General features: G+C 38.0%; 1 protein-coding gene across 1 annotated transcript in view; it reads left to right on the forward strand.

Moving 5' to 3' along the window:
• Positions 1-20,331, forward strand: part of LOC113027985 (protein kinase C-binding protein NELL1) — a 309,284-nt gene that overhangs the window by 29,884 nt on the left and 259,069 nt on the right. The window contains exon 3 of the mRNA XM_026177879.1: positions 12,858-13,008. Within this exon, the coding sequence (XP_026033664.1) occupies positions 12,858-13,008 (151 nt within the window). The remainder of the gene's footprint in view (positions 1-12,857; positions 13,009-20,331) is intronic.

Below are 20,331 nucleotides of genomic sequence, written 5' to 3' on the forward strand. Positions count from 1 at the left end.
TGCACAGTTGCACAACACCATAACGTAATTAATTAGTTATATAAATTATCCCTGACATGGAGATCAGAAGCTAACAAACAATGACATGGTGTAGTTCACTTCAGGAAGGTGAGCTGTCATACAGAACTGGGAGCTTATGAATTAAGGGGGATCCGCATTGAAAGCCTTTCACGCGTTGTGCATCATTTTGTTGTTTATGGTTGATTTCCAGTGGACAAATTCAATGTAACTTTATCTATATAGCACAAAATAACAACAATAGTTTCCTCAAAGTGATTTATATTGTGAGGTAAAGACCGTACAATAATAGACTGAAAACCCCAACAATGAGATGGCCCGTTATGAGCAAGCACTTGGCGACAGTGGGAAGGAAAAAATAATTTTTAACAGGAAGAAACCTCCAGGAGAACCAGCCTCAGGGAGGAGCAGCCTTCCACAGACACACTGTGGAAGAGAGCCAGAGAGTAACAATTAATGAATAAATGCAAAGTGGTGTATGAAGACAAGGAGAGTGAAAAGAGGTGAGTGAAGAAAAAATGCTTGGTGCATCATGGGAGGGTCACCTGATCCTACCCAAACCTTGCTTGCATCGATGCTGAGAATACTTTATGCTGCCAGTTGCTATTTTAATCTTTCTCACTCGAAGTCGCTGAACGGCACCAACACTGCATTCTCTTTGGTCACCATGTCACTGACATTTGCCTATAAGTTAGGCGATGATTAGGGAATATAGGACGTAGTTTCTCCAATTACAAATGCAACTATTAGTCACTAGCCACTAAGTGATAACATGCAAAGTATGCCATGGGATGTACTGTCAAATGTAATATATAATAATGTGTTAGTAAGTCATTCCCACATCCCACTGTCTCTCAGTTGCGGGAAGAACATTAGTTGACACTCAGCTGTGAAAAACATTAATCCATGTAAAAACTTTAACGTAAAAGTGACCACCTTACAAAACAAATTTAAGTCAACTCAGTTACAAATCTCACAATTTCGTGTTACTGCTGTTAGCCAGTCAAACTGCTTGAAAGATAAAAGTCTGAAGCAGCAGAAGCAGATGTACAACTTTAAAATGTGTCAGGGTAAAAAACGCCAACAACAGAGCAAGAAAGATAAATGGCGTGCACACGATAAGTCTTCTGACAGGACTGATACTAGTTTGACTTGAGATAAATGATATGCATGCATATAGGCTTTGAATACTAATATGCAAAGCAGATGTGTTTAATTATTCAGTGTATAATTAATCTTGATACTCCATGAGCTTTGGTTTGGGGCTTTTTATTTCAGCACTCTGTATAATTTATTTGCTGTAAAGACACTAAAACAGGTGGCTAGCCAGTCAATTATGAGGATGAGTGAGTGAACTCACAGCCTACAAAGATCCATTCTATTGGCCCACCGCTGCCCTGAGTTCTGCTAATTGGACGTCACTATTGGCCCAAGACCACAGATTTGAAAACCTGGCCAAATCTGGCAGGCATCTCTAAGCCAAAATCATCTCACATTTGGTTCTCCAGTGCCAAAACGCAGCCAAATGTGCCATTACATCATAACTAATACTTAATAGCTTGTATTAAGAATTGAAATCAGGAGTTTTACGATAAAATCATCTGGCAGTGAGTCAAAGAGTTCAAGACAAGACAAGAATGAGAATGACACAGAATTTAAAAATTAAGGAAAGAATATAAGAAAAATAAAACAATTAAATGAAAAATAAAGTAAATTTTGTCATTTAACCATAGTTTATCAGTCGGGTAGAATAGGTGTGGAATTAATGTTTTAAAGATTTCAGCGTTTCGAGCTGTTCATAGGTCCAGCAGCATACTGTTCCAGCAGCTTCTAACATACATGCTAAAAAATGTGAATAGATACTATACTGAAGGAACAACATGCAATGCTTTTGAAAGAAATTTAAGAATGAATTTAAAAGAAAATTTGGAAAATTATGGGATTGCAGTGCAGGGGTGGACAGATGTCATGCTTCCTCGCCTTCTGGGCCTTCATAGACTTCTGAATCTGTCATAGCTTTATACTCTTTTTTTTTTTTTTATTTTTTTTTTTTATCATATAGCCTTTAAAGATTCAGGTCGTTTGACACAAAAGACGCCATTAGTTCATTTTTGTCGAATGTAGTTATTTCTTTCTAGGTAATCTTTTTATACTGTTTTTTTTTTTTTCATTTGTTTCGATTGCCCATGCTAGGGAACCTCCCATTTGTTAATTCTGTTTTTCATACATTTTCAGTGTAATCCATAGCTGTCAAATGTTGTGGGTCTTGCAATATTTGCAATGTTATTAGGATTAACATGATCCAAACTGCTGAGTTGGAGAGTACTTTGCTGGATAACTGACACAAATTTGGGACACAAAACTGCATTTTGCCTTAAGAATGACTGATAGTTCTTTGATGGTCAGTGAAAAATATTTTTCACTTTTGCTTTTTTTAATGTTACTTACAAACATCACTCTATCCTTCGTGAGTTCAGTTAATTGGCTTTAACTCATGCCAGGAAACTTTGATGTGTTGTTCTTCTCTTATTATCTCTCTTGCACTTTTAATGTTGTTTCTTACTGTAACAGAGTTCTGAGCAGCTGTCAGTAATGGCAAATATGTTGTTAGGATTGCAAGCCTAAGACAGCCAAAGATGCTCTTTGATCTGATGCTTGAGTACAGATGGTCTGTTTGTATATCTGCATAAATAGATTTATCATTCACTTTGTCCAGATAAACATTAGTTATTATCCAGGACTAAAGCTTTGCGATGAGTTTTAGGCTAGTATGAAAAATTGCAATGGACTTATGTCTCAGTGATTACCCCCCCCCCCCCCCCCCACAAAAAAAAAAAAAGACAGACTTTCGACTATATATCCTTGGGATCAGTGAAACTGTGGGGGCTAAATCAACAATAGTTTTTATTGTTTTTGCTCACACTTGTAGGCTTTCAAGAGCTTGTCGTCCTTGCTTAAGATGCGTGTAGCCAAAGAACAAGGGTCAGCCAAAGATCAAATTCTGGTCTTTTTCCACTCTATTCACGCAGTGCTTCTGTGCTTGAACCAAACCAGGAGTGAAAATTAAAAATTAATATAAAAGTGAGAGCCACATTTTCTTGCTGTTTGTGTTAGTGCAAAACTCTCTTTAGGAGTTAAAAAGCTACTGCTGGGAATCACTGAAGAGATGCAGTTTCAGTTTTGCACCTCTAAGATGAGGACACAGATATTTTTATGGCTGGTCTTATTGCATATGCAATTCTCACATTATTCTTGTTGACACAAAATTAACTCAGAATTCAGATTTTTATCTCAGAATTCTCACCCAGTTCTAGACTTTACCTCAGGTAAAGGTAAACCTCATTTTCACTTTCTTGTTGGAATTACATCTCTTAGAATTCTAACTGTCTCATCAGAAGACTAACTTTTGCCTCAGAATTCTATCTTTTCAGAATTGTCATGTTATTCTTGGAATATTGACACAAAAAATTATCTTTTTTTCTCAGAATTCTTACCCGGATCTCAGAATCCTTGGATTATTGGCACATAGAATTCTGACTTTTACCTCAAAATTCTGATTTTTATATCAGATTACTCACTTTGTCCTCAGAATTCTATTCTGGGCTTTTCCTCAGAATTTTCACTTCCTTCTCAGAATGCTGCCTCTTAGAATTCTGATTGTCTTATTAGAATACTAATTTTTGTCTGAAAATTCTCATGTTATATTTGGAGTAATAATACACAGAATTCTCCCTGTTATGTCAAGATTCATATTTTCATCTCAGAAATCTCACCTGGTTCTTAAAATTCTGGACGTTCTTCGAATGATCACTTTCTTGTCAGGATGTTCCCTCTTAGAATTCTGACTGTCTCATCAGATTGTTTAGTTTCATCTCAAAATTACATGCATTACTGGTAATTTGATAAAACAGAGCAAACTGGACATGAAGCAGCAGAGGAAGAGGCAAGAATCCCAATGCAAGATGCAAGTCAGATGTGTGTTGCATTTGTCATTATAGGGAGTAGGAGGGGTTTTTTTTTTCTGTACAGTTAGCCAGTTGTTTAGTGATGATGAATGAACCTTTCGGCTGGGTCCAAACTACACTGGGTTCTTTAAGGCTGTTTTCTTTTCAACATGTTTTAATGCTTTTTATCTTGTTCTATTTAATCTGAACAAGCCCATAAAAATAGTCAGTAGTCACTGTCAGCCTCTCTGGGTTTTTATTACCACTATTCATCTGCAGCACGTTTTAAAGGTCAATTTTAAACCTTAGGATGTAACTACATCCAAGTGGCCCAGCTTTTGGCAGCCACCAAATACTTGATCAGGTCAGAAAATAATCACTCTGAGGCTAACAAAGATTTGAATGGGTACATGAAGTGGAGAATCAGGAATTTTTCATAGCAATTAATCCAAACCATTGCAACAGTATATTAATAACTAACCTCATATTAGGGCTGCTCAATTAATCGAATTTTAATCACGATTACGATCTGGGCTTTCAACGATCATTAAAAATGACTGAGCCGATTATTAGCCCCTCCCTAATTTATCCGCGACACCTTAAAGGCCGGTCCGTGAAAATATTGTCGGGCATAAACCGGTCCGTGGCGCAAAAAAGGTTGGAGACCGCTGATTAAGAGGACCCGAGGGAAGCTCGGAAAGCTAAGCAGAAGTTATTTGGAGAGTGACTGCCGTTGGTTGAAAAGAGAGTTTAAAAAAAAAAAACTTCAGTGGTGTTGCACACTATTTTATATTATTTTTTTAAAGTCATTGTTAACCCTTTAAAGCCGGTCAGAGCAGCACGCTCCGTTTTGCGTAACTATTTTTAAATCCCTGTAGAACCTGAACCGTGTAAGCTAGCGCAATAATTTGTTTTGCATATGAAACCGGAGGAGTTGTACTTACATCTGATGCCATCAGCTTGTCCTCGGTCACGGTTTCATTCCACATATAGCTTTGCAAAAATTGCATAAAAAGCGCTTGCAGGAACAAAAACATAATATTCCAGAAACACGCTTTGCCGTTCCTATCAGCTGTTCGTAACACTTCCCACAGTGAAATGATGCACATGCTGTTTTCTTTGCAAATTTGCATCATAGGATTGTTTTTTGTTTTTCCTGCAGTATATAAAAATTGCTGTATCTCCAAAATAAAACTATGAAGACACTCAAAATAAATTTCCTGTGGTGGGAAACTATTTTTTGCAACTTTATTGTATTTAAAGTTTTGAGGGATAAGCCTCTTAAATTTCTCCAAGTAGAAATATATGTAAACAAAACAAAAGCGATTTTCAATTTTTTTTGTAGTTTATTGCACTTTTTTGCAATTTATGTAATTACTATGGACTTAATGCATACATATTATTAAAATATGGGCTATAACAGTTGTATTGATGTATAGCAACTTGAAATGCTCCCACAAATGGCACTACAGCATGTAAAAAAAAATAATATAAGCTCTGGTGGACTTGGTTCTATAGTAGGTCTTAAAGGGTTAAATAAATATCGTCAAATAATCGTGATTATCATTTTTGCCATAATCGAGCAGCCCTACCTCATATTGTGGATGAATTACCCCTCTACAAACTTCTAACTCTGTTAAACTTCATAAACCCTGTTGTCATGGATGTCTGGATGCTAAACTGTATTGTTACACCTGATAGAGCAGCCACACTGATCATTTTATTCAAGATGAAAGAATTTAGACAGTTTTTAACTCTCTGTAATGCTGCAGTGTTTGTTTGACTTGACCTGAAGAGGAGTTTGGACGTGGAAACGGCTGACGACATCAGATCAGACATCAATCTGACATGGCATTGGGGGGGCAGTGCAGACGTTTATGTATGTGCAATGGCAACTTAATTAATACATGTATGGGTCAGGACCTCACTGTAAATAATCTCCCTCTACACATCAGGTAAACTATTACATGTAGATTTCAGGTTTTTAGGGTGGCATAGTTTGCAATCCAACCTCTGGATAAATCGTGTGCTCTGAGAATAACTGTTTCAGCCTACAAGGACACAGTCCTTGTCAAATTCTTTGATCGAGACGATATCAACTTTCTCTTACTTGCTCTAATTATCCACTGCCCTGTATCTGGAGAGAACTACAACCTGTGCTTATGAACCCTCGTTAGGGTCTGGTCCTTTTTAGACCTGCTAATTTTGTTGTAGAATGCTAGTCATTATTGACGTTAAGCCCAATCAACACCCATGCAGAGAAAATTTCCAAACAATAAATCAATCAAGTCTTGATAAAATTATTGAGAATCTAAGCTCTGCCACCTGCTGCTTGGATATCTTACCAACAGGTTTTCTTAAAAGGGTCCTCCCAGCCATCAGGGAGGATCTGATCCAAATAACGCATCCCTCCTATCAGGTGTTTTTCCCAAAGCCTTAAAACAGCAGCTATCAAACCAATATTAAAGAAGAAGAACCTAGACAGTACGCTAATGCAAAACTACAGACCAATTTCCAATCTCTCATTTATCTGTAAAATTATTGAAAAAGCTGTTTTCCAGCGGTTAAACAGCTTTCTCACAATGAACAACCGCTTTGATATTTATCAATCTGGTTTTTGTAGGCACCACGGCACCGAGACAGCCCTTGTCAAAGTGTTCAATGACATCCGTATAAATACTGACCGTGGTAAATCCACAGTATTGGTACTATTGGACCTTAGTGCGACGTTTGACACTGTTGATCGTGATATATTACTGGAACGTCGAGAGAACTGGGTCGGACTCTCTGGTACGGCACTCGATTGGTTCAAATCCTACCTTAAGAACAGGAACTTCTATGTGTCAATTAGCCAATTCTCATCACAAAATATAGAAATCACATGCGGGGTCCCCCAGGGCTCCATCCTAGGGCCCCTCTTATTTAGCATTAACATGCTCCCATTAAGCCAGATTATAACCACCAATAATACTAACTACCACAATTATGCAGATAATACTCAATTTTATATCTCAATGTCACCAGGTGATGTTGAACCTATCCAAACTCTTAATAAATGCATGGAGCAAATTAACAACTGGATGTCTCATAATTTTCTTCAACTGAACAAAAACAAAGCTGAAGTACTTATCTTTGGACCCAAAAAAGATCGACTAAATATCAGTAATCAGCTTAAACTGGTCCAACTAGAGACTGCTGACTGGGCCAGAAATCTAGGTGTAATAATGGATCCAGACTTGAACCTCCAGGGCCACATAAAAGTAATAACAAGGTCAGCCTTTTATCACCTGAGGAACATTTCTAGGATTAAAGGACTGACCTAGAAAATCTCGTCTGTGTATTTATCTGCAGTCGCCTTGATTACTGTAACAGTATCTTCACAGGTTTACCTAAAAAAATCAATCAGACAACTGCAGCTGATCCAGAATGCTGCTGCTCGTGTTCTCACTAGAACCAAGAAAACAGAGCACATTACCCCAGTTCTAAAGTCATTACTGGTCAGGTCCTCCAGCTCTAGTTTACTGACTGTCCCTAGAACCAGAACTAAACATGGAGAAGCAGCTTTTAGTTTCTATGCTCCTCACATCTGGAACACACTATCGGGAGAATGCAAAGCTGCAGAGACACTGAAGTCTTTTAAGTCTAAAATTAAAACTTACTTATTTAGACTTGCTTATGAGTAACTGATCTTATTATGGATTTTTACTTGCTTGTTGATTATTGTTTTATTGTAAATGCTTTCTTGTAAATGTTTTTTTGTATTTTAACCTTTAAAGTGATGTATGTTCTTTTTTCTGTGTTTTAATTTTAATCATGTAAAGCACCTTGAATTGCCTTGTGCTGAAAGTGTGCTATACAAATAAAATTGCCTTGCCTTCATGATTTAGCTGTGTCTTTGTTTATTAATGAACACATTGTTATTAGTAATTGACCTCCAGAACTTTCTATTTCTGCCTGCATATTTTTGTGATACTTATCCCCGTCAAGTATACTTGGATCCAACGGATTTTAAAAATGGTCCCTGATTGGAGTCAGCGCTAGCCACTTGGATAGAAGTTAATTGTCTTTTAAATTTAAGGTATTTTTCCCTCTAGATGTAACTGATAATGTATTTGTATGAGAACGCAATGTTTAGGAGGCAGCGCTAGCATGCTGACATGCAGATGCATATTCATGTTTCTCCCACTGAACAGCAAAGTGTGACTTTCTTGCTTGTTGCTGGCCTCTTGGACTCTGCTCTGATCTACTTTGTGCCTTTGGCAAAGAGTTGAACATAGTACAGTAACGTGCTTATCTGGCTGTGACATGGGTTTTCCATATCTGGCCAGCCAGGAATCTACATGGACATGACTGGCTGTGTCTTTGGTGTGTACAGTCTCTCTGGGCTGCACCTTAACTCCTGTTCCTCACTGACACTTAAAGAGGCCATCTGTAAGATTTAGCCAAGCTGGGGGAGGACCCGCCAGGCTCCTGATTAAAGCGATGAGCTGTAAAATTGAAAGGGAAGGGGGGTTGACAGCTGGCTCCTGCCTGCTACACTGAGCTTCATCTTGTCTGCTGGGAGACGAACCTTCCTGGTCTACCTGCTCCCCCTGTCACTGTAAATGGGTTTGTTTATGTCTACATTGTCAAGACTGCTATATGGTAGACTGCTAGAATTCCTCGCTTCAGTTCTGCTCCTTGCATACTATTGATCCATCATAATTAGTCGACTGTCGAGTCGTTATAACACTGACAGCTTTTATTGTTTGGATACTCTTTGTAATTGTGGTTTTCACTGTCATTTTAAGTGAGAGACGTTTGCTAAAATCTTTGGACTGTGTGTGTGGGAAGGGTACGTCAAACCTGTAAATGTGAAAGTTAGCATTTTGTGGTTCAGTCTTTACACAGGCGTCTCTACATGTAAGCAGCTGGGATTTAAAGCAAATTATAAAATTGTTATAATTCAATGTTTAATATGCATTTAAATGTTGAATATTTGCAAGCATAAACTATATTTAATTCATTTAAATGTTAAAAGCATTGTATTGCAGAAATGCTGAATGCAAATTATACCTTTTCAGCCTTTAAAGCGTCAGTGTGTCATGAAAATCTATTGAAACTGTAAACCAGGATTTGAAAGCAAATGTGGTGATGGCAGTTTTTAACTGCTGTCAACTGTGTGCTCAGTGGAAATGCATGAGTGAAGACTTGGTATGATAATGTGATGACTGAGATGGCAATTTGCAAAGCAGGCCTACTCATATGAGCAAAGCGTCACAAAATAGAAGTCAGAATATCTTTTCTTCCTGAATGACAAAATCTTCTCTACTGCTATCAGTCAACATTTGCATTAGATCATTAAACTTGTTTTCTAATGTAGCTGGCCTTTTCCCTTAAAAATAAATTCAGTCTACAAAAAACACAAAACAAAAAAGATGTTGAATGGTTGTCACACTCGAATCCCCTCATTTAATTTGAGAAAATTTCAAGAATCAAACTGATCTTTAGCTACAAACTAGCTAAGGTGAAAAAATGCTAAATACTTAATAATTAATAGTGTTTATATTCAGAGCAGTTTTCCTGCTACAGTGGAAGGAGCACGCTAAGTATACTGTCTCATAAATTATTTTATTAACATATTTTTAAAGTGCATAGAAATTTTATGTTGTGAAAAATCTTTTTAAATTTGAGAAAACCACAGCTTAGGTTATGTTTTTGTGAAAAGTAACTTGTGTGTAAAAAGTCTGTGACGATCTTTCTTGACATGTCAAAATACAGTAATATTTGATTACGTAGCGTCCTAACTTTTAGGGAAAAGTTTAGCTAAAAAGCTAAAGGGAAGAAAGAGACCAGGCCTCCAACCTGACAGAAGAAAGTCGAAAGACTGTCAGGTAAGAAAGTAAGTAATGAAGACTGGAGATTAAGAGAACAAACTAAAAGAGTTGAAGCAAAATGTCATAACAACTTACATTTCATGATTTCATGATTATTGTAGCTGTAGCTACCGAATATGTGTTCCATGCCTGCTATATTAAAGCTAAAACTGTGCCTGCTGCTTAACATGCAAGCTGAAGCATGTCCACTGTTACTGCTTTGGAGAAAGTGTTCATCACTGAAGATAAACTACTGTTAACTCTCATTCTCATTTGCAGTCAAACTCATTTGCACAAGAAAAAGTGTCTGCTTTGGTTTGTTTGCTGTTTGTATTGAGTGGCACTCATTACGACAATTTGCTGGTATTGATCATAGCTATGAGGAGCGCGAACGTGACTTACTACAGCTGCTTTCTTTATGAGTTAGGATTTTACTTGTCTGTCAAGTGAAGGAAAGAAAAACATGAAATCTAACGGTATCTTCACATCTTAAAAACAGTGCTGTATCTGCATAGATTTGAAGTGGTGATCTAATGACTGAATCTGTTCAGGGAGCCTGCATATCGAACCGGAGGGGTGCGGGTAGCTCTCTCTTAACAGGGCTGTGATGGTGAGGAGGCTAAGTGCGAGTTCAGGGAGGCCACTGTCACCCTGGGGAGGTTTAAAAGCCATGTGCTGAGACAACCATGCGCTCCTCCCCACTGGGCTGTCTGTCAGCTGACTACAACTGGGAATGTGGAACCATGGCAATCTCACATTCAGATTTATCACTGTGATTATCTTCTTTTTGGGTTTCTTACCTGTATTCAGATATACTAAGCAAAATATTACAGCCAGCCCTGCCTAATGTGGTGTTGGTCCTCGGTATTATGTCCGTAAAAAGCATCAAAACACAGATATCTGATGCCAAAGTAAAGTAAAGCTGCTTTCGGCTGCTCCTTCATTCACGAGTCATGACATCACCATTCCACTACGCTCTGAAGCCGCACCAAAGACCAGTCAGGGAGTCCTTTGAGAAGTCCTTTAAGTTAAGGTAATATATGGGCTTGTTTTAGCTTGAGAGGTCAGTGAAGCTGGCCACTAAGGGATTTAGCTATTGTTTTGACTTGCAATGTTGGCCTTGAAATGATGAAAGGATACATTTTTTACTAACAGAATATTGAACGTGGAACATTGGAGCAGAGGAATATAATATGTGATACTTAATTCACAATTTTAATGCTCCGTTTTTAAACAACATAGCTTAACTATTTGACCACCAAGATAGATTTACATAGCTAGTAATTAACTTTAAGGAAGTGCATCCTAATGCCACACCAGGAGAGTTTCAAGCTGACTTTTAAGGGAGATAACAATGAAAAGCATGTGACTGAAATGTGAACATATCAGCAGGCACATTGAGAATATGCCTAGTATTAGTTCAGGGAGACCAGAAATTTAACAAATTCTCAGAACCAACCCTTCTACACATCCCGATAGCAGATAGGACTAGGTGTTGAAGCTGTTTTAGTGTGCCTCAGATATTGTATTTCTACAAGCTGCTTTGCAACCCACCCCTTCTTGCTGTTGTTACTGTGTTGCTGCTGCTTCATGTTTTGTTCTAAAAAGAAAGGGGGTCTGTCATTTATCTTTGGTGGCACAAAGCTGTGCCACTAAAGGCAGGGCAGCTGTGGCTACAACTGTAGCTGCCTTCACCAGTGTATGAATGTGAGAGTGAATGAATAGTGGAATTGTAAAGCGCTTTGAGGGGTCCCGAAAAAGCGCTATATAAATGCAATCCATTATTATTATTATTATTATTATTATTAAAGGTGAATGACTGCAGACAGAATATGAATCTTCTTTTGACTATAGTGAACCTCATTAGACATATACATTTAGGTTTATTTCTATAAACAACAAATACAAAAACTACAAGCAAGGACAAAGCCAGATGCTGCACACTAAGATGTGAACACACAACAGCTTTCTTCAAATTTGACACTGTTTGCTTTTCCAGGTGGAATTCAGTGTCTAAAGTGTGAAGAGCAGTGTGCCTGACTCTGCCGAATAAAAATGATTTGGATCCTGGCAGTGTCCCATTTTGATGTTTTTGATTTTTATTACAGGTTCAGACTTGCTAATTCTACAATAAGCTATAGCTGCTAGTAGCTTAGTGTCTCTAAACCCAGTGTTGTTTAGAGTTCCAATAATTTTACATACAATAAAATGTACTGCTGCTTCAAACAGTATAAAGCTGCAAATAACTCAGTGTTTGAAATCTACCAACAATGTTAATGTGTTAATGATAAAACAGAGAGTTCAGTCCTTTTTGCAAATGCAGCATTTAAAATGTTGGTAGGTCAGTGACTATATCCCCACGCTAACAGTGCTAATATGTGAAATCCTTGATGTACGATAGCAATAAGAGTCTATTGAAGAGTTTAAGGCGTGCTGACATGTTCTTGACTTTTTTGTAACTGGTCATGTTTTTTCACTTAGGTTTTCTCCCCTTCGGTACAGCTGTTATTTAAGGATAAAATAGACTATGATTTAAACTTACATGAATAAGTTTAAATCACAATTACTATGAGACCGAGATTAGAAATTATTATAGTTATATTTATTCAAACTATGAACTTGTAGGGAAGAGCGCTACCCGAATGCAAGTGGATATGCCAAGGGAAAATCTTGATCTTTGCTGGTTCTCCTTTATCTTTCTGTCTTTAAGGGAACATAAAGTTCTTTTATATCACAGACGCACACACACATCTATGCAAAGTTTGCTGTCTAAGCATGCGTATGAAGCTGTGGATGAAGCCTGCTGGCATCAACAGATTATTATTTTTTTTTTTTTTTGCCAGACAGAACTGCCAAAGCAGTTTCAGAGATATTTCAAAGTGTAAAGGTGTTACTTTGTGTTTCACCATGTGTGATTAGCTCACTTAATATGTTGCTTGCGCTTTTGCCAAGTGTGCACGGAGGAGGCAGACGGCACATCGCATGTGAAAAGAGTTGACACAAGCTCATGATTTCTTTCCATTTCATTTTATTCCTTCAGATGTTGGGAGAGCAGTTCACGCCCCAGCACACATCACAGAAAAAGTGGTACAGCTGTTCAGGAGTAAAAGTGAGTTTACCTTCTTGGCCTCCATCCAGCAGAAGTCCTCCACGTCAGGAGTCATATTCTCCATCCACGAGTCAGAACACAGGTAATCCAGCTGTAATCCTCTTCATTTTGGCCCATGGCTGCTTTTCTGTATAACTTTTCTTCCATGGAGTACAGAGCGTGCTCGTTTTAAATTAAACCTAGACTGGATTTATCATCTTACTCTTAGCTGTTTGCAGAAGGCTGTTGATGAGTAAATTAAAGAGCAGTGTACTATTACAGCATTACCAGTGTAAGCCAGAGCATGATGGCAGGCCAGTCACTGGAATAATAGAGCCCTTCAACCAGTACACTATGGGCAGAAAGATAACGTTCCGTGTTCAGTGTTCATAAGATCACTGTGAGGTATAAAGAAATAGAAAAATGCAAAAAAATCACCAAACCCCTTCTTTCACACAATGCTGTATAAACAACCATATACAAACGTGGAACATATGGCCTTGTAATTGAGCGGCTGTGAACTACCAGTATGGGAAAAAGCTGATTGTTTTTCTTGACAAAATGTGGGAATATTTCTAATGGCTTCTTAGTTGTTAATGAATTCCTGGCAGTGGATTGTAAGGTTTGTCCCTGAAGCCGATGTAAGATATCAGTGAGTGGCAGCAGTGAGATCACCCTGTGGCCCCCAGAGAAGCTATGAGTTGTTTGTAAAGGGCAGGCGACAATGATTTTCCTCCTGTGCTCTAAAGGTAAAAGCCTTAAAGTTCTGTAAAACATGTCGTCCAAGTGAGCATGTGAGGTAGAAATTATCATTTCTTGCTGAGGATCAATACGAGGGCAAAATTGCACACAATGGGAGAGTGAAGTTGAGCTGGTCCTCTAAAGCAAGGGAAACAAGACATACAGTTGCTGAAAAGTTTTAATAGATGTACAGCGCTATGCAAAGGTCTTGAGCCGTGTCCCGTTTCTTTATATTTTGCTAGGAAAATTGACTGGTACTTATAAAGTGGCTTTCTTTTTAGTTTTAAGCTCTAGTGAAAGTCTCATTTACCCAGTTCTAATCTTTTCAAAAAAGCAGTGTATGTGTGATCCTCAAGATATTTGGTAAAAAAAACTTAGGATCAGTATCTTGCCTAGAGAAATTATGACATGAGCTGGGGATTCATCCTGCAACTGGTAGACGACCCACTCTTCCAGATGATCCACAGCTGTCCCACATTGATGTAGTGATTTTTGTAAAAATATGCGTAAACATACATGAAAATACAGTATACAGGGGAAAACAGAAGTTGTACAGTCCTAACACCTTTATTCTTTCACACTGCCTGCACTCTCTTTGGTTGAGCTTTACTTTAATTTCCTTAAATAGGAATTGTCTGGAATAGTTCTCCAGGCTTCTTGAAGGATATTTAAAGTTCTTCTTTGGATGTTGTCTGCCTTTTGTTCTTTTCTGTCTTAGTATCCCCCAGTATCCCACACTGCTTCAATAATTGTGAGGTCCAAGCATTTAAGTTCTATCTTTAATGGTTACAACATTAAATGTTTCATTCATGTTAACCCAAGATATTGCATCCATTCAATGAATTCCTTTCCATATAGGCAACATGATCTTAAATTGGCTGATGAGATAAGCTTTGGTTTAAAGTTTTTATGCATGGAAGTAAAGAATGAGTTCTTCAGGACATCTTTTTTGAGTACTCAGCCTAAGTATATTGCAGTGTATGTCAGTGCCCGTGTACTTATTTCTTCAAGCACGTAGTACTGTATATGATCCACACTTGAAGAGAAATGCGCTGCCCCCTACTGTGCTTTAAAGGTGACCCTTAGAGTTCCTTTTTAGTCCCTCTTCTTCTCTCTCTTTCTCACTTTTTTTTCTCACATTACCTTCAGGCATAATTGCTGCACAGTGGGTTGGCCGAACAACAGCAAGCAAAGCTAAATGGGGCCAGATGACTGTACTGCCCTCCTCCTTCAGGCACAATGACATGCTCTATGCAACATATGTAGCCCTGAGGAGTGCTGGGACTAAGCAAATGTTGCATTAAAGGCCCTCAGCCACACTCAAACACACCCAGTTAGATATACTAATTGCTAAGCCACTTATAGTGTATATTGCTCTAAAAATGTTCAGGATAGGGCTGTCCCACCAAGAACTAATGTTGTAACTGCATTTACACTTATGTGTTGTTTACAGTCTTCCAACCAAAACACTAAAGTACATAATTGATTATTGGCATCAAAAGTTGCCAGTTGGTCTGTATTCCCAAACCTCTATTTCAATACTAGCTTTCACTGTTCCTTCCACATCCATTTCAACTTATTCATGACTTTTTTACTATTCCATGTCTTCTAGTGCTGTGTTTAAGGTTTAGTTGGATTTAGTCAAAACCTACTTTAAGTCAGATGTGTTTCATTGTCCATTACCTCTATGTCTTTGTCGGGTTTTGAATTGTCTGTTCACAGTGAGATCCATGAACACACTTTATTACGCAGTAATGAAGATACTGCTTCTGGACAGAAACAGATCAGGCAGGCATTATACAGATTTCTTAAAAATTTCAGTTCAATTCAGTTTTATTTAGTGCCAAGTCATAACAGTAGTTGCTTAAAGTGTGTTATATTGAATAGCACCTTAGGTACAGTACCTGCAGTGTTCGAAAGAGCTCCAGCAGAACCAGGAAGGCGGCAGCTATCTGCCGGTTGGGAGTTAAGGGGAAAACAGATGAGAGAAGAGACCATAGGGAGACAGGACAAAACATGAACTATGGGAGAAATTTAATGCCATACAGTAGTAGTGTATAAACATGCGTGGAGTGAAAGGATGGGAGTGGAACAGAAGTGCTCAATGCATCATGGGAAGGCCCCCAGCAGCCTAAGCATATAACAGTAAAACTAAGAGATGCTTAGGGGTCCCTTGATCCAGCCCTAACTATAAGCTTTATCAAAAAAGAAGGTTTTGAGCCTAATATTAAAAGTAGAGAGGGTGTATTTTTCCTGAATCCAATCTGGGAGCTGGTTCCACAGAAGAGGTGCCTCCCATTCTACTTTTAAGTACCCTAGGAACCTCAAGTAAGTCTGAGAACAAAGAGCTCTACTAGGATGATATGATACTATCGTGTCTGTAAAATAAGATGGGTCCTGATTACTTAAGACCTTGTATGTTAGAAAAAGGATGTTACATTTGATTCTGGATAAAATAGGGAACCAATGAAGAGAGAGACCAATATGGGAGAGTTAAGCTCTGTTTCTAGTCCCTGTCAGCACTCTGAATGCAGCATATTCCACTGTTCCAAAAAACACTAATGTTAAAGTATCTTACTGTATATTTTACAGTTTTGTACTGTCTTTCTAGAATATCATTAAATGTACATAAGTAGACTGTGATTTTACATGTCAAAGGTAAGATAACATAACATCACTGTAAATATAGTAAAACACAATTTACTTGTTTTTTAAATATATTTTTTTGTACATATGCATATTTAGATTGTAAAAATACATTCAGAAATGTATCATAATTTCACGAATATTTGTCTGTTATGTGAGAGAATGATCTGTTAAATTCAAATGTAATACTATGGAAAAATATATAAAATGATCGAAAATTAATGAGAATAATCAATAATTAAAGGAATATTTGAATTATAATTTTGCTGAAAATTTCATGTCATCTTGGTCTGATTCAATAATTCAGAGGTAACAAGTGAAAATATAATTAATAGTAATAAAAACTAAAAAAAAACATATAAAACATTGCATGGCCACGCTGTGCTAATTATATATTTAAAAAAATAAATGTAGAGGTAGGAATTGCAATTAATATAAATCTCAAAGTATTCACAACATTCTTGAACAGAAATAGGCCTCTGCACCTGGGGTGAGGGTGTGGCCATGAAAACAATGTGACATGCCATTGGATGTTGGGACACATAATAACATGACGCTAAGCATCGGCCAATGAATGTGAACTAACAACCACAAGGTCGTGGGTATGGCTGTACTGTAGGAAAAAATCCTAATATAAAAGTATTTTACTGTGCATTTTACAGTTTTGTTCTGTTCTTCTAGAATATCATTAAAGTTACGTAAATAGACTGTGATTTCACATTTCAAATGTAAATTAACGTTAAATCACTGTAATGTAATGAAACATAATTGCCATGATTATTAAATATGCATATTTAGATTGTTAAAATACATTCACAAATGTATCATGATTTCACAAATACCTGTCCGTTATTTAAAAGATCGAACTGTTGAATTCAAATGTAATGCTATGGAAAAGTATATAACATGATTCCTATAAGCTTGTCTTACATCACATAAGTATTATTATCATTGCAATTTAGGGCGATCGTGGCTCAAGAGTTGACAGTTTGCCTTGTGATCAGAAGATTGCCGTTCGAGCCCCGGCTTGGACACTCTCGGTATTGTGTCCGTGGTTAAGACTCTTCGCCTACTGGTGATGGCCAGAGGGGCCGATGGTGCGATACGCAGCCTCGCCTCTGTCAGTCTGTCCCAGGGCATGCAATCCATTATTATTTAAACCAACTGTTAACTGTATATTTCTGTACATTTACGTATTATGATTCATATTGCCACATTCATTGACCTTGTTTATAGGTAATTTCATTGTTTAATCACATTAACATGTTCCTAATTTAATGTTTAAAATCACTTGAAAGGGCAAGATCCCATGTAAAATTAGCGCAACAAACTGTATTGTCATTACTGGAAATAACCGTATTTTTATGAGGGAGTTATTTTCTGTTATTTTACGGTAGTGTTTTGGCGCCCCAGCTGCCGGAATATTACCGTTTTGTTTTTTTTTTAACATGTTTTTTGTAACAGTGTAGGTCAACTGAAGGCTTTTCAGAATACCTTACTGTGATTGTAGAGTGACTTTTCAGCATCCTAGAGAGATTTTGTAGTTTTGGCAATTTTGCACAGATGAAAGAACACAGTCGTACATATTTGTTTCATTTGCATGTTGAAGGGCATATCCTGGTCAAAAATGACTCCAAGGAAGACGAGGTAATGCCATTCAGAGAAAGTGCCTGGTTAAACACCATGTTTCTGAGGTTTTTAGGGACTTAAAGTACAATAACTCCAGTTTTGTCCAAATTTAAAAGAAGAAAATTTAAGGCCATCCAGGGCTTTATACCTTTAAAACATGCCTATGTAGCTAGATAGTATTACCATACAGCTAACATTAGCAAGACTTTCATTCCTGTAATTTTGGATGAAACTCATTATGTAACATTCAGACATAGTATAATTATAAATGTTTCTTCACCACTACCACCAAACCGTTTAACTGACTTTCAGTCATTTTTCTTCATATATTGTGCATTGTGAGGTATTGCAAGAGAGAGATTTAGATGCAAATCTAACCCAGCTAAGCCACAGCAGGATGAAGTTATTTTGAGACGAGTTGTTTTCGGAGAGAGACCGCCACACTGTGAGCGTAATTAAATTTGGTGAGATGGGCGCAGCCTTGACTGGCTTGGTGCAGACCTGTGCTCCATTGTGACTGAGGATTTGTTCTGAACCTCTGAATCCTCTCTGAAGGCCCTATTAGCCCTCTGCCGATGGCCATTCTTTCCCATTATAACACAAGTCTCCCATTCAGCCACCTAACACACAGCCACTGTAGCTCTACGGCTCACCCAAATCCAATCAGACATTCCTTTTCTATCGCTCTGTCTTTCCTTTCCTTCTTCATCTTTCTCCCTGCACAATCAAACGGTCCTGTCTTTCCTCCCTCCCACTGACTCTGCTAACTCTGCTTTCCTGATATGATAATATCCTTTCTCTCGCCCCTCCTCTCCTCCTCCGCTGTCCTCATCCTCAAAGGTAAAACATCTTCTGAATGCAAGCATTTCTCTGTGCCCTGTGTTAAAGCAGAAAAAGTTGTTTTTTTTTCTTGCACCCAGCACTGGGGAATGGGGAGAAAGGTTTATTGCTGCTCCACTAGACTGAATAGAACAAAAGAATCCCATTTCTGCCTAGACAGCAGTTTTCTGGGTACCAGTAACGCTCTTATTGTCAGCAAGTGGCAATAGCTCTGTGATGAAGTAACTCAAAGCCTGGTCTCTCCACTGCTCTTCCCACCAGTGCACTCAAAGATGCTCAGCCATTCTCCTCCAGCTGCTCTGTTCATCTGCTTGCCCTTTTGTCACTCTACAGGTCTGCCTCTCCCTCAGTGCCTCACTTCATAAGCACTCACAGGTTCTTCTCTTTGAAGAAACATGCTGGGGAAGAAGAGGGACTTGTTAAGCTTGGCTTCCTGGTAAAAGTTTATGAATGTTGGTGAGTGCAGGGAAGCTGGATGCAGAAAATGCCTGGCCCACTGCTGAATTCTATTGATATCAGCAGTTAGTTGAACACGGGAGCGATAAATTGGCTCTCCACAATTTTTAGATGCTGACGTCTGTCAAACGTTTTAACAGAAGTCAGCATGTTTATGGATATTTTAAAATTCCTTGCTTACAAAGTTCCTTTGCACAGGTGTAAAGGTGAACATTTCAGTCTCCCGTGCCTTAGTAAAAGTACAGGTCATGTGTAGAATAGAAAAACCCTGCCTAAACCCAAAGGCAATGGAAGATTTCTTTTATAAGACAGTTGTACCAATACCCACATTGACTGTTATCCACCTCATGACTTCAATCTCTATTATTGGAAGAAAAATGTTAATGTTGTTCATTTTGTTTTTGTACGTTGTGTTAAAATAAATTTTAGCTTAAGAAAATTAATTCATAGCATCTGATTCTCTATAACTTATACCTTTGAAAAGCAGGTCTGATGGCATATTGACAAAACAAAATGATTAATCATCATTACTTGGTAAAACTGCCACTGACAATTTGGTTTCGTCTTTCTCTGCCAGATGATCCTAAAATGATCCTAAAACTAAGTGTTGCCATAGAAAATTCCTGCGTCCTCCTCCAGCCTGTTTATTTCGTGCTATAGGTTGATCCACAAAAGCTTGTTTTGCCATGAAATGGGATTTGTGTTTGAATATTGAAGAAGAATAACCTGCTGGCTGCGATCCTGAACTCCTGATCTCCCCAGTGGAGCAGCACTAGGATGAGCCATGGCCTCTAACCTCCGACAGATGCCAGTTTCCTCAATGAACTCCCTAGATTATTCTAGAAAGTGCACTCCCTTGCAGGGTTTGCTTTAAAGGTGTGCAATACGGTACAAATGCTGTCTTTGGCTTTGTCTGGACTTAATAGATTCTGTATTCCCAGAATTACAGTTTGTTCTACAGTTACTGTTTCCATTTTACACATGTATTCAACCCATCTTGATATCAAATGTGGAACAGTGCGCTTAATATGTGAACAGTACTGGAACCTACTGGAATACTATTTTTACACCTTAAAGTGCATCCGAAGGGCTACAAAGTTCCTGTCACAAACAT

This window comes from Astatotilapia calliptera, chromosome 1 (assembly GCF_900246225.1).
Source record: "Astatotilapia calliptera chromosome 1, fAstCal1.2, whole genome shotgun sequence".
Classification (NCBI taxonomy): domain Eukaryota; kingdom Metazoa; phylum Chordata; class Actinopteri; order Cichliformes; family Cichlidae; genus Astatotilapia; species Astatotilapia calliptera.